Below are 22,075 nucleotides of genomic sequence, written 5' to 3' on the forward strand. Positions count from 1 at the left end.
TGGGACTAGGTCATTCAGACTCTCAGTGTTCACTCTTAGTTGCAACAAGAGCAGGCTCTTGCCAATCATTCCTTGGGGGCGACCGGTGAGCTTTATCCACTCCCTCTTTAAGCCCCTGGAACTTACGGAAGCACAATTATGGCAAGAAAATTTCATTTTGAGGGAGCTCAGTTACCTAATATTCCCAAGAAATTAGAGAATTATAGCTCAGCCTTAAGAGTAGATAAGGTCAAAAATACTCCTTCATGCTGATTAAATGAATTTAAGGAAACCAACCTTGTTCCAGGGAGTCTCGGTGCATGAGGTCTAAATCATCATGAAGTGGGAGTTTGAGACCCCCATTCCTCCAGGTTTTGATATTCTTAGAATTCATCTACTACTATTATTTTGCAGCTTCTCATTCCAACCTGAATGTTACAAGACCTGCTTTAAATAATAATGCAAAAAAAAACACAACCCAAAAACAAAACACACAACATTTTATGCTCTTGGGTGAATTTACTATTTTGCAGATTTAAGGAACAAATGGCATCTGGTGATTGACCGCCTCACTGTGCTCTTCTTAAAATTCCTGGAGTATTTCCACAAGCTGCAGGTGTTCATGTGGTGGATTTTGGAGTTGCATATCATCAAAATTGTTTCATCATACATTATCTGGGTTTCTGTGAAAGAGGCAAGTGAACATTTGTTGTACCTTCAGGCCAAACAAAGCCACAGTGGGTCATCATTTTCCTTTCCTAACTGTCCATGATTTTGTTTTAAATGAAATTCCCAATACATTAGAACACCACGGCTCTAAGATAGCGCATACACTTTGACATGCAGAAAACCAAAGGACAGATGTTCTGAGACGTGGGAAAGACATCAGGGCACAAAGAAGCTCCTGGCTTAGCTCCTGATTGGCTTGGTCGTATCAGAAAGGTTACTTATTTTCCTGGAGTCTTTTGTTGAATTGTGTGAGAGTGTGCTGCTCTTCTGTACTACCTGTGCATAAACAATTTTGAGGAAAACAATAATATTCCAGTTTATGTTACCAAGGAGTAAACTCAGCCTCCCAAATTTAATGAAATCTGTGCCAGAGTTCAACTTGTTTATGACTGGATATTTTGAGACAAGACAGAGTGTTTCAACATTGTATTGCAGTTCTGTTTTTTCATCTGGAGAGAGGAGAGGCATCATGCAGCCAACAGTTACTTGATGCTGACTGTAGAGAAATTAGCTCTCTTTCGATTTATTCAGCAGATAATTTACACATATTTCTCATTTCCCTGGACTAGTTTTGAATGACAATTCAAAGAGTCTTTGCCCTCTAAAAATTAAGTCAGGGAACTCATGCCTCTAGTTTTTAAAAAGTTAAATAATGACGTCATATTACAACTACAACACCATAAACCTAAAAGTTTCACAAGTAGGTAATTTGAGGTCCCCAGTCTAAACTAGAACATTCTCTATGTCATACAAACCATCTGGAATGGATCTAGGATCACTGCCAGGTGGGAACAGAAACAGAAACTACTCTACCTGTGAGATTTATAGCAGAAAGGGACATGTGTTCCACTGTTAACAGTCCACACATTAATTAGAACTAAAATCTAGGCTACTCCATGTACTCATTGAAGACAAAGATGTTTAAGCATTTTAACTATAGATGTAAATTGACCAATTCAGAAAGAATTTGAGGGTCAGAGTCTTAAAGAACAAAGAAGAAGAGCAAGAGAGTCATTTGGCTACAAATAGCAAAAGCCATTTTGGAATTAACCAAATCCGATGTACAGAGGTCTTTGGACAGAATGAGAAGTTGTTGCAGAAAAGAGAGCTTTATGATGGGAGTCAGCATTAAATGAAGGAAATTAATGTGAGTAGGGCACAGAAAATCCACTATCTGAAATCCGTCCTATGGAATTCAGAAAGAGAAAGGAGAGTTCAATGATACCACTTTCATCCTTTTTTTTTTAAGATTTTATTTATTTATTTGACAGAGAGAGAGACAGCCAGTGAGAGAAGGAACACAAGCAGGGGGAGTGGGAGAGGAAGAAGCAGGCTCCCAGCGGAGGAGCCTGATGTGGGGCTCAATCCCATAACACCGGGATCACGCCCTGAGCCGAAGGCAGTCGCTTAACGACTAAGCCACCCAGGCACCCCCAATGATACCACTTTCTTACAAATCCTAAATGAAAGGCAGGCATATTTTGTTAAAATCATCCTAATGAGTCCCGAGAATGTCTTGTTCATTGACTATCAAGTAGGGATCATGATCTGTTCACCCTGTTACACCATCAGGAAAAAGGCCTTTGATGGCATATGACCATTTCCTTCTCTAGAATTCATACATTGTGCAGACTTCCAGAATTTTCCTTCCTAATTCCATCTCTTTCACCTATAACTTTAAAACACAACAGACAGTCATGCCTCAGAGAAATAACTGCTCCCACTGCTGCTAACATCTGCCAGAATCCCCTGGTGAGAAGGTTAACCCCAGTGTGTCACCCTAGTTTCACATCTTGTCATCCCACCCACTTGAGGTGTTCCCAGCCCCAAAGGGTGAGTTCCTGCCTGATCCTTGAACATCAGGAAGTCTCTCCTCTCTGCACACTGACTTTGGTCTCTGGGCTTCCCTTATCGCTGATTCTTATTAATGTTGAAATATGAAGCAATCAGAACACGTGGGGTTGTGATTATAAAAATCACTTAATTTCAGACTTCTACTGTCCCTTTAAAATGTATTCTACAGAGAAAGTTTTCTCCATGCCCTTAAATGCAAAACTTTCTGATCATTCCTAGGTAATAGAAAGTCCTACCTCAGAGAGCGAACAGAATCTCACTCCATTAATTAGACTTGTCCAGTCACAGAAAAGAACCAAACTCCCACCTCTTTTTTTCTCATGAAGATAGAATGTTTTTATTTTTTATTTTATTTTTTAGTTTTTATTTAAATTCCAGTTAGCTAACGTACAGTGTGATATTAGTTTCAGGTGGACAATATAGTGATTGAACACTTCCATACAACACCTGGTGCTCATCACAAGTGCCCTCCTTACTCCCATCATCTATTTCACCCATCCCTCACCCACCTCCCCTCTGGTGGCCATCAGTGTGTTCTCTCTAGTTAAGAGTCTGTTTTCTGCTTTGCCACTCTCTCTCTTTGCCCCATTTTGATCATTTGCTTTATTTCTTAAATTCCACATATGAGTGAAATTATATGGTATCTGTCTTTAACTGACTTATTTCACTTAGCCTGATACTCTCTAGCTCCATCCACATGGATGCAAATGGTAGGATTTCATTCTTTTTATGACTGAGTAATACTCCATTATATATATGTATATTTAATTAGCTCCAGGCCAGTGTGAGGCCATTCTAAAAATATATATATACATATATATATGTATATATATATCTCACATCTTCTTTATCCATTCATTAGTCGATGGATACTTGGTCTGTTTCTATAATTTGGCTATTGTAGATAATTCTGCTATAAACATCAGTGTGCATGTATCCCTTTGAATCAGTGTTTTTATATTCTTCGGGTAAGTACTTAGGAGTGCAATTGCTGGATCATAGGGGAGATGATCTATTTTTAACTTTTTGAGGACCCTCCATACTGTTTTCCACAGTGGCTGCAGCAGTCCTCATTCCCACCAACAGTGCAAGAGGGTTCCCCTTTCTCCACATCCTCTCCAACACTAAGCTCTGATCTCTTACCACGTAGAAGTGTTTCCTCTTCTAGCGGCTTCTTTCTTTCTCACACACACCTCCTTCACTGCCCCCCGCCTTCCAGTGAACTAACCTCTGTTATAAGGCCTCCAGGCTGAACCATGGCCTCAGGTGGGAATGGCGAGAATGGTCATTCTTAGGATGACCTCACACTGGCCTGGAGCTGAGTAAATCTCCCCTTTCTCTCATTGGGGTTTCCCCAGCATCTGCTCCTCCTGACCCTTTCTGTTGGAGTCTCGGCCCCTGTGCAGGCGGTGCCCCTGAGCAGGACTTAGGATGGTTCTGGACACTCTCTCTCCTGCCTCAGGTCTAAGGGCCGCACTCATACAGTCTGTACTCTGCTACTGGATGAGTATCGCAATGAGGCAACTCCTGTCCTAGTCACCAAATCTGTGCCAACTGGATTTTCTGGGTGAAGCTGGACATCCATATCCAGACTCCAGAATACACAAACTAGCATCTGTGCATGGTGCTGCTTGAAGCTCCTTGCTTGGGGTTTGGGTAGAGAATGTAGCCCCCCTTCCTCCCTACCCCATCATCTCGGGGGTGGTGCTGACAGAAGCACCTCCTACTAAGGAATTTCGTCACACTGCCTCCTGTCATCTTCACCATCTCGACCCGTTTGTACCGTCCCAGGGAGCTTGAGAAGCCCTCTACACGGTTTCCCATCAACTGTTTTGGTTTGAAATTTCTCCATGACTGACTAGCACCTCATGTTGGAATGTTTTGCCTCCATCAGTTCCAACATGGTGCCTCATGAAGCTTCACTTTAACTCTTTCTCTACTTAATGACTACAGTTGGGGAGGGTAGACGAACACTGATTCTTGTAAGGAGCCATGTGCCAAACTCAGGCTATGGTGTGTCTGAATCTTATCTGCTTATAACAAAGGCGAGTGTCTAGGGATTCATATTGGGCAGAGGGCAGGAGGGAAGCTGTGCCACTCAATTCCAGGGGAATTGTTCACCTGTGTCCAGCCGCCCCCGACATTGTGCACGTCTGAGGTGCTGAGTTTACTTTAAGGGGCCTCTTCTGCTTTGAAGGCTTGGCTCACCCTCAACCAAAGAAGCCCGTCAGTGATGACATTGGCCCTTCCTAGCTGAAAGATATCCTTCCTCAAAATTTGCTGATCAGGAAATGGAAAAATGAGAACAAAGTCAACTACCCAACTGAAATCTTCACCCTTAGCCAAGGCCATCAGCAGGCTGCTTGTTTTCACAAACTTTCAGGGTCATTTCTCAGGTCATTTTGGGGCCAAACATTAACCTTTCACAAGGTTATCATCATGGGCATCTGAGGAAGAAGAAACCACGAGGGAGAATTTGTTGTAGTGGCCTTTCTTTTACATCAGTGTCTCTTACCATAGGGACACCACTTTGGAAGGACCTAGATTTTAAATATATATAACATTGTCCTCTTTTTTTTATATGCAACTATGTTTCTAACTTCAAAGGTTCCTGGAAAGCTCTGAGAGATCAGGTTATTCTTTGAGGAAGGGATCACACCTTATTTTAGCATCCTGAGCAGCTCCTATGGGGCCTGGCCAATTGGGGGCAGTTCAGTAAATGTTTACCGGCTGAAGGAAAAAAATAAAACATCTTGCAAGCTTGAGATTTACCCTATATGTCAATTGATGTTTCATTATTATTTTCACTCTCGCCAACCATTCATTTATCCTTCATTATACACTTAAACTAAATTACAATAAATTGAATGCTTATACTGCACTAGATGTTGGCACAAAGGCATGAAAGACACATTTCTTGCCTTGGCTCAAAGTCTGATGGTCATGGCTGGTAAATGAAACCAAAGTCACATTAGAGGCATCCCAGGAGGCTGTGGATGTAAGGGAGGGGCGTGTCATGCAGGGGTCCTACTGTGGAGGCTGTCACCGAGGCTGCAGGTGCTCTGAGAGGAGAGGCCAGCTGGGCCAGCCCTCAGCAGGGACCACAGTTCTCAGAGACTCCTCTCTCAAGGAAGTGGCCTCACACCTTACAAGTTTATATTCAGAGAAAGTGACAATTCATGGAAAAGTGTTTTGTGAGGAAGACATATGGCATAAAATTACTTCCCCAAATTTCTTGATAGTAAGAATCACCTGAACACTTGTTAGATACATGGCTGACCAGCGATTTCCCTAGAAATTCTGCTTCATCAGATATTGGTTGGGGCCCAGATACTTGTCTTTTGTAAATTTTTTAAGTATATTCCATGAGATTCCCACCATCAGGGAAAGGATAAGACTATCATCAATCATGTTTATGTTGGACGAATTATGGTACTTCTCTGAGTCCATGTTCTCCCGCTTTACAGACACTGTTGAGGACTCGTTTTACTTGATTCTCTATGACACTAGACATTAACAATCATTTCCTTGTTCTTGAAGAGCTTCTGCTGTCTTCCAAAACAGCGCACTTCCCTGGCCACTCCCTTCTGCCTCATTCATGGGCTCCTTCTCTTACCAACTCCTCTCTTCTCTAGGTTCTTTTTTTTTCTTCTTCTTCTATTTTTTATTTATTTTTTCTTCTTCTTCTATAGGTTCTAACTGCAGCCCCCTTTTCGGATTCTAGACCCTTTGTGGGTGGTTTCATGAGCTCCTGTTGTTCACTCACCATCTACATGCAAGAATTGTCAATCTATGTCTTCATCCCATCCGGTCTTTGAATTCCAGGCCCGTATCTTTAAGTGAGAGCTGGATATGACCTCATCCTTGAGTGTCCCAAAAGCACCTTCAATATCTCCAAAACTGAGCCCCTTACCTCCACATCATTTTCCCTTTTAGATTACTCTACCAGATGCCCAGCCCTGCCCCAATCTCTTCTCCTGGAAGTACGGATTTCAGCATGTAGCCAAACAGTCTTTCCAGTGCATAAATAGGATCATGTTAATCTTAACTCAAAAACTTTCACAGCTCTCCTGTCCTCACACGCATGAACTACAGGACCCTCATGATCCGGCCCTGGACCACTTCGCCACTTTCTTTCCTAGGCACCCTAACCTAGGTGGATTCCAAAGCCCTTGGAAGAGACCCTGATCACACTGCTTTCATGGGGAGCCACTTGCTACTCCAAGGATGTCCATATTCTCCCTTGCCAGAAGGCCTCACACCTGCAATTCCCCTGCCTGACTAACTCCTATTTGTACTGCCAACCTCAGTTTAGATCAAATGCCCATGGGCAGTCTTCCCTAACCCTGGACTAGCTGATCAGCTCTGTGCCCCCATACAGCTGGCCTTCTCCCAGGCAGACACTCCCTCCACCATATTGCCATGACTGCCTCCACAGTTTTCACTGGCACTACTCCATGTGTTTCTTGAGGCCAGGGATCCACACAGGGTATGCTGCCTTGAGCCTGGTTAGGACTTAATAAAATGTATCTTTCTCTAATGCTCAGAAGATTAAGAGTTCTATGTAAATTTTATGCTGTTTTTATCCTCAATGCCTTAAATACATACTAAAAGGAATAACAAAGAGACTTAATTTCATAGTAGCTTTAATAGGCTTACAGAATTAATTGAGGAGAAAAGAAATGTTTTTTAATATCCCGGTTAACATGACAATGGCTGATGACTAAGGAGGAGTCACTTAGCCAGTCAAAATATTTTGTTAAAACATATTTATTGTGTTTGTGAGTGCTGTAGAGTTCACAGGATAATATGTCTTTCCTCCTTAATGAATTCTGAAAGGCAGTTCTTACTACCCTAATATTTCAGTGCTTCATTCCCAGAGAGGTTCCTTGCCTGGACCGTGACAAGCAGTTAAGTAGAAAAGTAGTGGCTACTAATTACAGAATTAAATACTGTCCCGGAGTGTCCTCATTTCTTGTTGTGTAGTTTTGTCAGCCAATCATGTGACCACACTTTTTATAGCCCACAGTGCTTAGCCCCGGCAACATGTTGAATTTTATCAACTGAGTGCATGCTGTTAACGTTAATTAATTCATGCTGATAATACTAAACGTTCTTATGACATTATTTTAACAATATCCAGATCTTATTTTAATCATATGAGTGTTTTCCATGGATGAGTAAGATGACTGTGCTTGTATATTGTTCCATGAACTGTTGGCTATGGAAAACCATTGGAAATGATTGGACATCTCACCTGATTGATAAACACACAGAGTCTAAAGCCAAGTCGAAGTCACTGTCTTCCCTCTTCATACCTGCCCCCCACCCCCACCAAGATCCTGTCTCAGTAGTGGCACTGTCATCCTCTCAGCGCTCTGGCTCCCAAGCCAGAAACCTGGGAGACATTCCTTGCTCCCCTCCTTTACCCCAGCCATCGCCACCATGAAGCCAACCAGTCAACAGCTCCAGCTAGTTTTACTTCCCATCTCAAATCTGTGACCCCTCCCCGCCGCTGCTCCACAGCCCTAGTTGGGCCCTGGTCACATTCTCCTGGCAGTGCCCTAGAGGTCTCCTGACCTCTAACTGAACCCCCATGGACGCACCTCCATTCTTCAGTTATACTTATTTCAACAAAATGAAAATCTTTCCTTAAGATTTTAGCTGGGAAGTCTTGACTCTCTATTTTCTGCACAGAGGGTTGCTAGGCCATAGCATGGTTTAAAAGGAGTTCATAACATGTGGCTCCCAGCTGCACCTGCAGCCTCACTTACTGCTGCCATGCGCCACGTTCAACTCCAGAGTTTCTAGCTGTTTGTGGTCACCGTCCCTTCCACGCTCCGTCATGCTTTCCTGCCTCTACCTCTATATCCATTACCTGAGTTGCACTTCCCACCTTCTTGGCCTGGCTAACCTTATGCATCTTTCAAAGCCCAGCTCAGGCAGTATCTGTTCCAGAAAATGTTCTGGAAAGTCCAGATGGGGCCAAGGACCCCTTCAGGGTCTTCTCACAGGAGCCCATTCCCATCTATAATTGAGCTACTGCTACACTATATTGACATCATCTGGTTATGTAGCTCTCTGCCATACAAGACTCCCCCACACACACACTTAGGGCAACACCTTGCACATGCCAGGAGCTCAATCAGACTTTGCCAAACTGAATAAATCGAGTTGCCACATTTTGTGGCTGTTGTGCCATGTTATGTATTTTTGTCCCCATTTCTGATTTTATGTTTTCAGGTGTCTCTGTTCAACTATGTATTTTTGATTTCTTGGGCTTTTGCTCTGCCATACTCCAAGCTGCGCCGTCTGGCTTCGAGTGTCTGCACTGTCTGGACGTGTGTGATCATCGTCTGCAAAATGTTGTACCAGCTGCAAACCATTAAGCCTGAGAACTTTTCTGTTAACTGTTCCTTGGTGAGCCTCGAAGACAGGGGACTCTCCTTGACTGGTCTTTAGGGAAGTGACACAGATATTGGGGAACCCACACCCCCGAGCACATTCTGTCTGGCCTTTCAGTCACCTCAGCCATGTTGGATACATCCTGGCCCTAGTTCTCTTCCCCTGCTGAGATCCGCCCCCTGAAGTGGATCTTTCCCTCCTGGTCCCACCATGTCCCTTTGTGCAAAACTTGAGGAGAAACATCTAACTCTTCCAATCTGGACAACCATTTTTTTAACTCTTTGTTCTCTTCTTTTCAGCCAAATGAAAACCAAACGAATATACCCATCCACCAGTTGAACAAGTCTCAGCTCTACAGTGCTCCCATTGACCCGGCAGAGTGGGTGGGCCTGAGGAAGTCTTCCCCTCTGCTTGTCTACCTGAGGGTAAGGCCTTCGCTATACTTCATCTGTGCTTCTGCACAGTTAATGTCTGAGAATCTTTTGCCTTGAGACTTCTGCTGTCACATCTGATAAAAACCTTGCCTTTTTACGTGAAAATTGGAATCACCTTTGAAACAAACAACTAAACATTACCATCAGTATCGCATTGTACTGAAAAGAAATTGAGTAGTTTAAGATTGATTGAATAAAGTATGACAAATATATTCACTAAGATAGTACATAACCACTAAAAGATTGAGGCAGATTGATAATGTGAGATGTTGAAAGACATCCAAAATATATTAACTTAAAAAAAGGCAAATTTCAGTACACCATGCATAGTGTGGTCTCTTCTAGATGCAAAGAAAAATATTGAGTAAAATACCCAATTGTCTACAGTGATTATTGCTGAGAGGCAGGTAGAGCATTACGAGAAATGTTTGCTGTCTAAATGGTTTCTCTACAATGTTGAATAAAGGACCTATATTATGTTGAAAGGTAATACAATTTTTTCTTCAAGCTTTTATTTAAATTCCAGCTAGTTATCATTAGAGGTAATACAATTTTTAACAACCTGTCTTTGAAAAGAAACTTTGCAAATAGTCAAAACCAACATAACGAAAGCAGTGTGCTTCAGACTGCTCCCATTTTACTTTTGATGGATAATCCAAGTGGTCTTCACACCACATCGACAGAAGCACTCAGGAATAAAGCATTTATACTCAACACCTAGAATTTTTAAAAGTACTAAGTGTTCCATTTTTTGTGGTAGGTTTCTCACTTTTTTTTTCTCCTGCAACAGACATCATTTGCAGCAATATAAATGCTACCCACCGTCAAGAACTGTTATAGGAATAAAACAAACTGATATTTGAAAAGAGCAGTCAGAATAGTTTTGGGCACATGAGGTGCCATCCACATTAACTATTTTCATCATCATTATAATTATGTTATGGTCAGCAGCACGCTTGTCAGTCTGCGGCTCTCTCTAGCCAGATTTCCGAGCTGTTGAAAGATTTCCCCTGCAGCTTCGTCTGTTTCCCAGATGGCCCTGTACCATTTTGCACTTCGAGCTGCAAACAAGTTTGGACCGCCCTCCTGAGGCAACCGGTCACTGCATCTTCCTCTGGCTAGTGTACTTTTCCAGAAACAGTAATGAGCATCACCGGTCTTCTGTCTAGAGATTCTAGGTCCTAGCATCCCGGAGACTACCCTGACTGACACAATGCATGTAGCCCCACCTTGTTACTATATCACAGGGAAAATGAACATTGAACTCAAGACTTCTATAGAAGTGGGATTTTATAAAGCATTGTTCTTTTAGACACCAAGAATGTGAAAAAAAGGATTGAGTATGAAGGCTGCTTAAAGTGACCAAGCAAAAGCATTTGGCTTCACACAAATGTGTTATCTTGCTTTGTAGAATAATCTCTTGATGTTGGCCATTCTGGCCTTTGAGGTTACAATTTACCGCCATCAGGAATACTATCGCGGTCGAAACAACCTCACGGCCCCCGTGTCTAAAACCATCTTTCACGACATTACAAGACTCCATCTAGATAATGGACTTATTAATTGTGTCAAATATTTCATAAATTACTTCTTCTACAAGTTTGGTCTGGAGGTGAGTTTCCTTGCTGACGTGGGTTTGTTTGTTTTCTTTTTTCTGTAAAAATCCCAATTGCTGTCTTTGGCCAGTTGGCCCCTAGAGCTTACTTGTACATCTCCGTGCTCTGATGACTGTCTCCTTAAGTTCAGTGGGAGGATATTCTACTGAAGGGTTCACCTGACCTGGTTGAAAGTCATATAAGACCAAGGCCAGTGCTCCACACTGCACTGCAGCAGTGAACTTGGCCTCTCTGGATCTCTGTAGCCTTGCCCATGCATGCATATCACTTTGTCATTTTCACTGGCTTCTTTAATGTATTACAAATCTTCTTTGTGTTTTGTGCATTCTGAGAGTTTAACTTTCGCCAGAATGAACTGGTTTGAGCTGAAATGGTTGTGGTAGTGCCTGCCTCTTACTAGAACGAATTTGGAAAAGTGATCTTCATGAAGAGATTGTCGCTGTATTCTCTTCACAGTTTGAAGTCATTCTTATTCACAGTGATGTAGTCAGTCATTCCCTTGGAAGTAGTTTATACATGATTTCAGTCTTCATGCTATAAGACATGTGCGAACATGTGTAGACAGACCCCTCCTTGGGAATGCCGGTCTCTGAGCCACCTGCCCGGGGCTGACAGGTGACACCACTCCCCTTCCCTGTAAATCCGATTTTTTTTTTGCCTCTTTTCATCCTTACACAGACCTGTTTCCTAATGTCAGTTAACGTAATTGGTCAGCGAATGGATTTCTATGCCATGATTCACGCGTGCTGGCTGATCGCTGTCTTGTATCGGCGCAGAAGAAAGGCCATTGCGGAGATCTGGCCCAAGTACTGCTGCTTTCTGGCGTGCATCATCACCTTCCAGTATTTCATCTGCATCGGCATCCCTGCGGCTCCTTGCAGAGGTGCGTGGGCCCTGCTGGGAGCCGGCTGCTCTTGTAATCAGCCCTTGTGTCATGGACAGTTGGGACAGGGTGGGGAAGAAGCGTACTGATTTTGGTCTTTACCACTTCCATCCTGCAGATTACCCATGGAGATTCAAGGGTGCTAGCTTCAATGACAACATCATAAAGTGGCTGTACTTCCCAGACTTCATTGTGCGTCCCAACCCTGTGTTTCTTGTCTGTAAGTGTTGGAGCCACAGGGCCACAGAGCACGGATTGGATTTCTCTTTGCTGATCTTTCTTTGTGTGCTGTGCATTCGTGCCTCTGCTTCCTCCAACGCACTTGGTGGTCATGTAAAAGCTTGTCTTGATGCATCAATATCACAAGTCCTTAATGGCTTCTACTGGCCCTATTCCATTGCAAAATTAATAAATAAAGATTGGAAATACCATCTCCACTTCCATAATTTTACCTCCCAACACACACACACACCCCTCTACTCATCCATCTTCTAGAAGGTAGACTGCAGAGGGAGGCCGTTTTGTGCAAAGTGGTTCTTTCATGCTGCTGCCACGGACAGACCAAAGCTAACGCCAAGACCGTGGAAGCTAGGAAGATGCTCCCCAAACTGCAGCTGCTCTAACTCCAGGCTGTAGCCCCTGGCCCTTCCAAGGGCAGGCTGATGATCCCAGGGTCGAAGCAGCCCCACCTAGGATGAGAAAGTCACCTCCAGAGGGACATGCTGCCTCCACACCCTCAGGTTTGATGTATGGGAGGCTGCCTGCCCATAACTGGCCATGATCTTCCCCTGCACTCCCCTCCTTCATTGCCCTGTCCACTCGGGGAAGCATGTAGTTACAAATACAATGGGGGATGGAGAGGCTGAAGAAAACTGCAAGTGCCTGCCTCTGCCACAAGTAAAAAGATAAAAAAGGAGAAGTATACTCAACTGGCTGACTCAAAATTTTGGTGGGAGGTAAATGCAAATAAACATTATCCCATAAAAAAAGTCATAAGACTAGGGATTATCACCTGATACTTGCACTCACCAACACACAGATAAAATCTAGACTCTCCCATGTCTGTGCCTCCTTCATTCATCTTCCATGGTGGGCAGGGTGGGACTTGACCCCTAGATTGGAAACTAGGGAGAACTGTACATTGGGAACTTTGGGAACGCAACTCACTCAGGAGCTGGGGAGTGGCTCATCTCTTGTGGGGACTGTTTCCTGCATCATGGAAACCTGGATGAGGAGAATGTGACTTAGCGATCTCTCTGTCCTGCCAGATGACTTCATGCTGCTCCTGTGTGCCTCCTTGCAAAGGCAGATCTTCGAGGATGAAAACAAGGCTGCAGTGCGGATCATGGCCGGGGACAACGTGGAGATCTGCATGAACCTTGACGCGGCCTCCTTCAGCCAGCATAACCCCGTGCCCGATTTCATCCACTGCAGGTGAGGGTGGCTGAGTGGGTCCAAAGCCACTTTGCACGTGCGTGTCACTTGGAGGATGTAGCTCCACTTCCGGTTCTCTCCACCATTCTTGGGAAGTTGGGCAGCCAACAGTACACGCTGGGCTCATAAGTGCAGACACAGGGCTTGGCGGTCGAGAGGCTGAGTCTCTGAATTTCAGCTCTGCTTCTGCTTTGAATGAGCCACATGAACCACACATTTCCCCTCCGTTTCCCTCCACTTCTCCCCACACAAACTGCCTAGGGCCCGTGGTACTGCCTCCTGGTGCTCCAGCAGAGACCCCTCCTCTGACTACTGTCCCTCGTCTTTACCTTCTGTTCCCCCTCCTCTTCATCTCCTGTCCCTCCTGATTCCCGTTCCTCACCCTCTTGCCCTTCCCCGTCCTCCTGGTCCTCCATATTCCATGGGCACCATGGCGGGCTGGCAGCCACAGTCTGTCCCGTGCTGGCGCGCCCCCGTGTGCTATTCCCTCAGGCACGTGGGTTCCCCTTGTAACACCTTTCTCTGTCCTCCACTGTCCTCCGCAGTCTGGTGGCAGCTGAGCTCGGCAGCCTGATTGTCCCCTCAACAGAGTTTGCATTTAAACCTGACTAAATTTCTCATTCTGCATTCCTTCTGTGTTCTCTGGGTTCCCAAGTCCCAGTGCTTTTGCTCACCTGCCGCCCGGGCATGGTGGGCACCCCCTGCCTCCCCAGTCGGCAGTCATAGTCCAGCTCTGGCCCTGCAGTCAGGGTCAGACGGGCTGGTGGGATTTTCTGTGCCTCCTCACCAGCCCTGCACCTGCAGACTCCTGGTCCTCACTAGTTAGCATCGACGCTCCGGGTCAGCTGTCGCACCCAGGAGAGGCTGCGCATCAGTGCGCAGCATGGAGATCAGTCTTGGGCCCACCGGTGTGTCTCTCCTCACCTGAGATTTGCTCCCCATTTCTGAGTCCCAGAGCATCTTGTTTGCATGGGACTGTTTTTTGAAGAACCCATCCCACCCCGGTCTGAGATACAGGCAACTTAGGGCGAAGTTCACATCTAACTTCCTTTTGTGTGCGTGCCCTTCCCCCATCCTTGCCAGTGCCTGTTGGTCTACATACACATGGTCATGTTAATAGTGACAGTTATTGGGCGCTTGCTGTGTGCCAAGATCCGGTCCAAGTGCTTTACGTCGATGAGGCCGTCTTACCCTAATGACCACCTATGAGAGATTATTATTGCCATTTTGTAGGTGAGGAAGCTGAGCAAGGATTTGACCCCAATCGACCTAGCTCCAAAACCTGGGTGCTGAGGCCCTTCTGTGCCTCTCAGTGGCCTAAGAGCTCAGCATGCACTGAACAAACCAATAAGTGAATTTGCTTTAAAATGATAAGCTGGGTGGGGCACCTGGGTGGCTCAGCCGTTTAAGCACCTGCCTTTTACTGAGGTCATAATCCCGGCAGAGTCCAGGATCTAGCCCCATGACAGTCTCCCTCCTCAGCAGGGAGTCTGCTTCTCCCTCCCTCTCTGCTCCTCCCCCTGCTTCTCTCTCTCTCTCTCTCTTTCTCTCTCACTCTCTCTCTCCCAGATAAATAATAAAATATTTAAAAAATAAAAAATTATAATAAAATGATAAACTAGGGTGCCTGGGTGGCTCAGTTGGTTAAATATCTGCATTTGGCTCAGGCCCTGATCTCAGGGTCCTGGGATCAAGCCCTGCATCAGGTTCCGCACTCAGTGGGGAGTCTGCTTCTCTCTCTGCCTCTGCCCTTCCCCCCTGCTCTTGCTGTCAAATATATAAAATCTTTAAAAAATAATAAAAATTAAAATTAAAACAATAAATAAAATGATAAGCTGTGTAGACCTAAAGATTCCTTTTAGGGTTAATGTACTACACTAAACACTAATACAAGGTAGGACTTCCACTTTTTACCTCTTCTCTATGATACTAAGAGAAAATATCAGTGCAACTGATCTTTTTCCCTATCATAAAGGGAGAAACTAAGCTTTTTTTTTCCTTTGAGATTTTATTTATTTATTTGAGAGAGAAAGAGAGAGAGCATGAGCAGCAGGAGGGGCAGAGGGAGAAAGACTCCCCGCTGAGCAGGGAGCCCCATTCAGGACTCAATCCCTGGACCCTGATATCACGACCTGAGCCAAAGGCAGACGTTCAACCGACTGAGCCCTCAGGCACCCAAAAAGTTTTTATCTGAAGGCAAACCAGTAAAATCCACAAGAAATCGTTAACAGCACGTGTTTACGTTTTGTCATGAATCAGACACGTTTGAACGATTCACAACAACAAGAAATCTAGAAGAAAATGAAATATTTTATCATATCAGGTTGACAAGTTAGAGAAAGGTAAGTATTCAACCCTACAGTGTACTTAACAAAAAACCTAAAATGTCAACTCAAAAACTTGGGTGCACCACTAATTTTTAGAGTGGTATCTTTGAAAAATTGAATTGTTTCAAGCTTTTAGTTCGGTTTCTCAGTGAGGACTGCCAGAAAAGTGGGTGTCAGACACCACAATGGGGAGCGGGAAGCTGGCAACCCCTTTGCTGTGGGAGGTGTGGTGTCCCCCGCGCCCTCTCTGCAGGTACGTAGTCCTCTGCAGCTCTTCACCTCACTACGCGTCACAGGGCTCATTCATCTGCTCCGGGGTCCCTGAGGCTCCTCTTCAGAGCACATTGACTGGTGTTTTCCATGTGACCTTCAAGCTTGGTCTTGTGATTTCTGAGCCGGAAGCAGGTTCAGTGTTAAGGAGCGGAGGCTGGGGCACCTGGAGTGGAAGTGAACAGCACTGGGCCAGGAAGGGAAATCCACAGAAAGCACATGTTACGCTAACACACACGTTTCTATGCACACACACACTCACACTCAAAATGCCTATAGGCCGAGTCTGCTGACTCCAAGGTGTGCCCGTGTACACACACGCACACACACACACACACCTCAGAAGGCCCTGTGAGCATTCCAATATTACATCTCACTTGAATCACTGATTTTACCAGCGATGCTCCTGGGATGCTGAAAAATACCGACATTTTATTCATTCTCCTTCAGCTATGACGTCAAAGAAAGGTGAAATATATTTGAGAGGGAAATTTCATGAAAGCATTTTAAAGGATCGAGTATTTTACTCCCAAAAGAGTAAAGTTCAAAAAAGTGTGCTTATCTGCCAATGTACCTTTTAGGAACAGCTTTCTCTAATGAGGCTGGTGAGTATAGTGCCTATTTTATCAAGACACTGTTTATTAAGTCTTAGAAAATAACAAATCATTAGTCAAATAACTGACCCACCATTGGTTCTGCTATGCTTCTTCCCTTACCTGGGAGAAGAAACAATCAAAACAAAACCTCCAAGATAAAGAAGCTCTAATTAAGCAAACACAGATGGGTCTTGGCCTGTAGGTACCCCCCTCCCCGGCTGTCAGTGTCCCACTCTCAGAAGCTCCCAGAAGCTGCCACTTTTTGCACAGTGACTGACTTCAAGGCTGCCTCACCTCTCATCATGGTCACAGGGAGAAATCACTCCCCAAAAAGGCATCTTGACTCCAACCTAGGGCCATCCAAAGACAAGGTTGTTGGACCGAGTCTCCAAGCCTCACTGTGGCTGTGTTTGCTCTGTGAGAATGACTTCTCATCTGCAAGGAGGGTTTTCCACCTCCAGGAAGACCTTCGATGCAACACAGATTTGTTTTATCTATTAATTTCTAGTTCACTGAAGAGAATCCAGTCTTACCTGTTCTCTCGCTTCAGGAGGCATCCGTATCTCAGACTTCCCCCAGCCATACAATTATTCATGCCTCCTATGGGAAGACAGGGAGGAATTCACAGTACTCTAGTAGTAGGCAGAAGATGTTGCTGTGTGGGGGAAATTTGGCCCAAATAAGATACTGATAAGTGTTTTCACAACTTACTTATTCATCTCGTACTAACTGGGTGAGGATTTCCTATAGACAAGGCAGTGTTAAATGAAAGATGGATACAGAGTTCAAAACATGACTTGCAGAGTGCTTCCATATTGAGTCAGGTGGATGGTACGAACTCCTGCCCTCATTACAGTAGACTCTCCTGCCTTAATTTTTTGTTTGTTTGCTTCTGTGTGTTGCCATCCTTTGATGGGTCGGTTTTGTTTCACAGATCCTACTTAGACATGTCCAAAGTGATCATCTTCAGCTACCTCTTCTGGTTTGTGCTCACAATCATCTTCATCACGGGGACAACCAGGATCAGCATCTTTTGCATGGGTTACTTGGTGGCCTGCTTCTATTTCCTGCTCTTTGGGGGTGATCTGCTGCTGAAACCCATCAAGAGCATCCTGCGCTACTGGGACTGGCTGATTGCATACAACGTTTTTGTGATTACGATGAAAAACATACTATCAGTAAGTGCCTCTCACTGTATAACACATTTGTGGTTTTAGCACAAGAGTAAACAGTCCATTCAGTGGTTATTAAAAGCCCAATTGCCCGTCGCACTCCTCTCCTAAAAGCCCCAGATAAGATGACGCAAAGTCAGAATTCAAAGAAGCGTTTATCACTCTTGTTTTGCCACATTAAGCAGAATCCTGTTTGCTCACTTCCACCATCTCAAGGTCACATGACAGGAGGATAGGGGTTTGTAGGACTACATTCTAAAACACATTTTTAAGTTAAAAATCCCAATTCTTCTGAGGGATCATTCGTCACCATTCACACTTTGTGCTGCAAAATGGCCCTTTTAGGAGCTGAATTAGTCATTGAATCTCTTCAAAACTGATACCGTGTTGGCTTACCTAGAAGGAATTACGGAAGTATAAAATAAAATAAGCACAGTTCTCTGAGCTAAGGCCGTAGAGGGTGGGGGCAAAACCCGTGTCCTTCCTCTACAAAGTTTAGCTGCTCTGCTATTAAGTATCCACATCCCGGAGCACCACTCCCCCCCGACCGAGCAGGTAACTCACACAGCCCACTAGTCATCCCAGGATTGCATAAAATCTTTTGGGCCACAGGGACACCTTCTAAGTTATTTACTGTTTCAGGAACTTAAACGACAAGATTTCCCGAGGTGAAGGAGTTAAGACATCTCTAGCTGGCCCTAAGTCAAAGTTAGTCCTTGCACCTACTGCTCCCAAGTGCTGATAGTGCAATAGAGGAGTCTCGAGGTAACAGTCCTGTTTCCCACCTTCCTGGTTACTGAAAGATGAGCTCACCAGGCAAGTCCACTTTGCAGGCATTTTTTTTCTTTTGGCACGTGTATTGCTGTGTTTAGAGGTCTTGGAAAGCCAAGACTATGTCACCATGAATATGTATTTGAGTCATCTATTTTGTCTAAGACCATTGAAATTTTGTCTAAGATCAGCTGATAGTAAAAGTGACTCTTATATAGCAATTTTACTCCACCAATATTTACTTACATTTGGGGTAATACTGAAAGTTCTTGGACAGAGAGAACAACAGAACACCATTTCATTCGATGGTCAGTCTGATGGTGAGGAATCTGTTGCCAGAGGTTGATTTCTACAACCAGTCCTGCAAATGTAAGGCTACAAAATACATTTGTTCATTCATTGATTCATTCATTCTGTAAACCCAAATTGCAGACTTGCTAGGCACTATTTTTGTCTTGAGGAACTAGATACAGTATTCCTTTCAGGTTTTACCCTAAGGAACCCACATTCTTAAAGTGAAGATAAGCCTACTTATAAATAATTATAATATGGTCTGTGAATGCTAATTATCACAACATTATAGGAAGCCAAAACAAAAAAGGAGTTCCTCATACCTTGCCTGAATGAACTGTGAGCAGTCTTCCTGGAGGCAATGCCAATTGAACCGATCAGAGACTTGAAAACCAGATTCAAGGGTGTCCAGAGATAAAGGGAAGAGGACACTCCCAACGTAGAGAACCAAACACAAGCATGGCCATGTTGGGCAGAGATAGTCATGTGAAGAGCATGTTCCAATGGGTGCAGGAACTCAAGCTGAGTAACAGCCAGCTTGGGGAACAAATTCTAAGTGTATTCTCCTACCTCACCTGTTCCCAGGAAATACACACAGTTCAGCCATCGCCTTTATGTATTGGCTTGCAATGGTTGTCTATTTATTTAAACTTCTTCCCCCTCAGCATGTGAACTTAACATGAATCATTGCTATGAGAGAGACAATGACATGCCAATCAATAAAGAATATTCCTTTGCCCAGAGAATTGGCCACAAAATGTTCAAAATGCATGCTCTTTTCCTATTCTAAGAACGATGCCATGCAGCTGATGTTTGTGATGATCTCCTAACAAACAGCATAGGCTTAATTTGTCCAATCTTGTGAGAAAATAACTGTACCAAAGTCAAAGTCCTGGGAGTCATTGTTCACCCATTTGATATCAGAGTTTGGCTTGTTCCTACAGGAGTCCAAGATTTTTTCTATGAAAAGACAGGGGCTTCTAAGTGCTGGAATCATCACACTAAAGACTCTTCCTTCACTCATCGGGTTTATTTTCCTCCAGGAAATTATGGTGCTTCCAGAGCATCGAATGCATTACCCCACGGTGACTGAGATTTTAGGTTCTACAGATACGTCCTGGAATCATTGGCATGGAGACTTCGTGAATTCTTATACAGACTAGGATCACAAAGCATCAACCTCTTTTTCTGGGCACAGAGTTTCACAATTTGCCACTCCCATTTGTTTTTCAGATAGGAGCATGTGGCTATATTGAAAAATTGGTTCAAAATAGTTGCTGGTTGATCCAAGCTTTCAGCCTGGCCTGCACCGTCAAAGGCTATAAAATGCGTAAGTATGCAAAGCACATTTGGAAGTGGAAGGACAGAGAAGGAAGGATAGTTGTATTGTTCTAATTTTAAAATTGGGCCAAAGCACATAAAAGAGAAAACAGTGACAGTCACTTTGACCTCTAGATGGCAGTTATAGGACTGTAGATCATTATTAATCTATTGTCCATAACACAAAGTGCTCCTACTCCAGACACCTTTGATCATCCTCTGGAAACTTCTTAGACTCTGGCAGGTCTGGGGACTGTGTGTGGCTCATTATAACTCCCCAAACTTCTTTGAGTTACATTAGGTAGGGTTACAGAAGGCCACAGGCCTGTGGTGGTTGAAGCTAGAATCTTGGGTTGTCAGAGTACCTGTGGATTCTAGGTCCTTCTCTCCTCAGGAACCTCGGGGAGCTTCAGACTCAGGAAAACAACTGGGAGGACCTTCAGGGTCTCTACGGTTCCAGAGGTTCCATTTCCGTCCCTCTGCCTCTTACACCACAACACAGGACAATACCATGCTTGGTCCTCTTTGGCGACCAGAATGGGGACAACTTGACCATGACACTCTCCCCACTGTGGCTTCCAATTCAGGCTAAACTTTGCCATGATGAAGAGTAACTGGGAATTTGTTCTGATTTAGGATAAGATGTCTGTTGATACATCTTTTTCTAATAGACTGTACTGTGTTAACTGCTCTTTTGGTTACCCCGGATCACCATTCCTAGAAGAGGTGATTTGTTTGTTTGTTTGTTTGTTTGTTTGTATTGGAGCATTGCCTCTGGCATCGGGACATACAGACATAATTTCTCCATGGTTCAGGGAGAAAGAGATCCCTGTCCCCCTAAGAGACAGAAGCACTCAGGAGCCAACCCTGGCAAAGAGATCCTCCTGTGCCTCAAGAGGTCACTTGTGGTCAGTCTTATGAATCAATGTTGATATTGGATTTGAAATGTGTATCTTTGCTTGTAAATAAACACATGAATAAGTGAGTCCATGCATCAGAATGTTGCTCTTATGACTGGGATTCCCCAAGCCTGATCATGCCACAGATATTATAAAATAACAATGAAAATGGATGTTAATTTTAATTTGTTTTCCTACTTTTTTGCCTCAGCTGATGATGATTCCTCATGTAAACTACCCAGTGGTGAAGCAGGAATTATTTGGGACAGCATATGTTTTGCCTTCCTTCTGCTGCAGAGAAGAGTTTTCATGAGTTACTATTTCCTACATGTTGTGGCTGATATAAAAGCTTCACAGATCCTGGCTTCAAGGTAGGTCAGGCCATGGAATCAAGTGGTTTCTCTTAAAACATCTGTCTGGAAGTAATATTGCACTGTGCTGTTGCCTAAGCTTGCCTGTAGAACCCATAAGAAATTAAGAAATTTCTTCTAGGAAAACCAGTCCAAGAAGAGTTTAGTACAAGGCCTTTATTTTTTTTTGAAATTTTTTTAATTTTTATTTTGTTATATTAATCACCATACAGTACATCCTCCGTTTTTGATGTAAAGTTCCATGATTCATTTTTTTGCATATAACACCCAGTGCACCATGCAATATGTGCCCTCCTTAATACCCATCACCGGCCTATCGCACTCCCCCACCCCTCTCCCCTCTGAAGCCCTCAGTTTGTTTCTCAGAGTCCATAGTCTCTCATGGTTCATTCCGCCTTCTGTTTACCCCCCCTTCATTCTTCCCTTCCTTCTCCTACCGATCTTCCTATTTCTTATATTCCATAAATGAGTGAAACCATATGATAATTGTCTTTCTCTGCTTGACTTATTTCACTTAGCATTATCTCCTCCAGTCCCGTCCATGTTGCTGCAAATGTTGGGTAATCGTTCTTTCTGATGGCTGAGTAATATTCCATTGTATATATGGACCACATCTTCTTAATCCAGTCATCTGTTGAAGGGCATCTCGGCTCCTTCCACAATTTAGCTATTGTGGACAATGCTGCTATGAACATTGGGGTGCATATGGCCCTTCTCTTCACTA

The 22,075-nt window shown here is 44.0% G+C and overlaps 1 protein-coding gene across 1 annotated transcript in view; it reads left to right on the plus strand.

The window, feature by feature from the left end:
* PIEZO2 (piezo type mechanosensitive ion channel component 2) overlaps positions 1-22,075 on the plus strand; it is a 351,612-nt gene that overhangs the window by 258,283 nt on the left and 71,254 nt on the right. The window contains exons 19-28 of the mRNA XM_034642188.1: positions 513-673; positions 8,806-8,982; positions 9,267-9,392; positions 10,813-11,013; positions 11,696-11,900; positions 12,019-12,120; positions 13,169-13,334; positions 17,462-17,705; positions 19,995-20,091; positions 21,192-21,351. Of these exons, the coding sequence (XP_034498079.1) occupies positions 513-673; positions 8,806-8,982; positions 9,267-9,392; positions 10,813-11,013; positions 11,696-11,900; positions 12,019-12,120; positions 13,169-13,334; positions 17,462-17,705; positions 19,995-20,091; positions 21,192-21,351 (1,639 nt within the window). The remainder of the gene's footprint in view (positions 1-512; positions 674-8,805; positions 8,983-9,266; positions 9,393-10,812; positions 11,014-11,695; positions 11,901-12,018; positions 12,121-13,168; positions 13,335-17,461; positions 17,706-19,994; positions 20,092-21,191; positions 21,352-22,075) is intronic.

Source organism: Ailuropoda melanoleuca, chromosome 14 (assembly GCF_002007445.2).
Source record: "Ailuropoda melanoleuca isolate Jingjing chromosome 14, ASM200744v2, whole genome shotgun sequence".
Classification (NCBI taxonomy): Eukaryota; Metazoa; Chordata; class Mammalia; order Carnivora; family Ursidae; genus Ailuropoda; species Ailuropoda melanoleuca.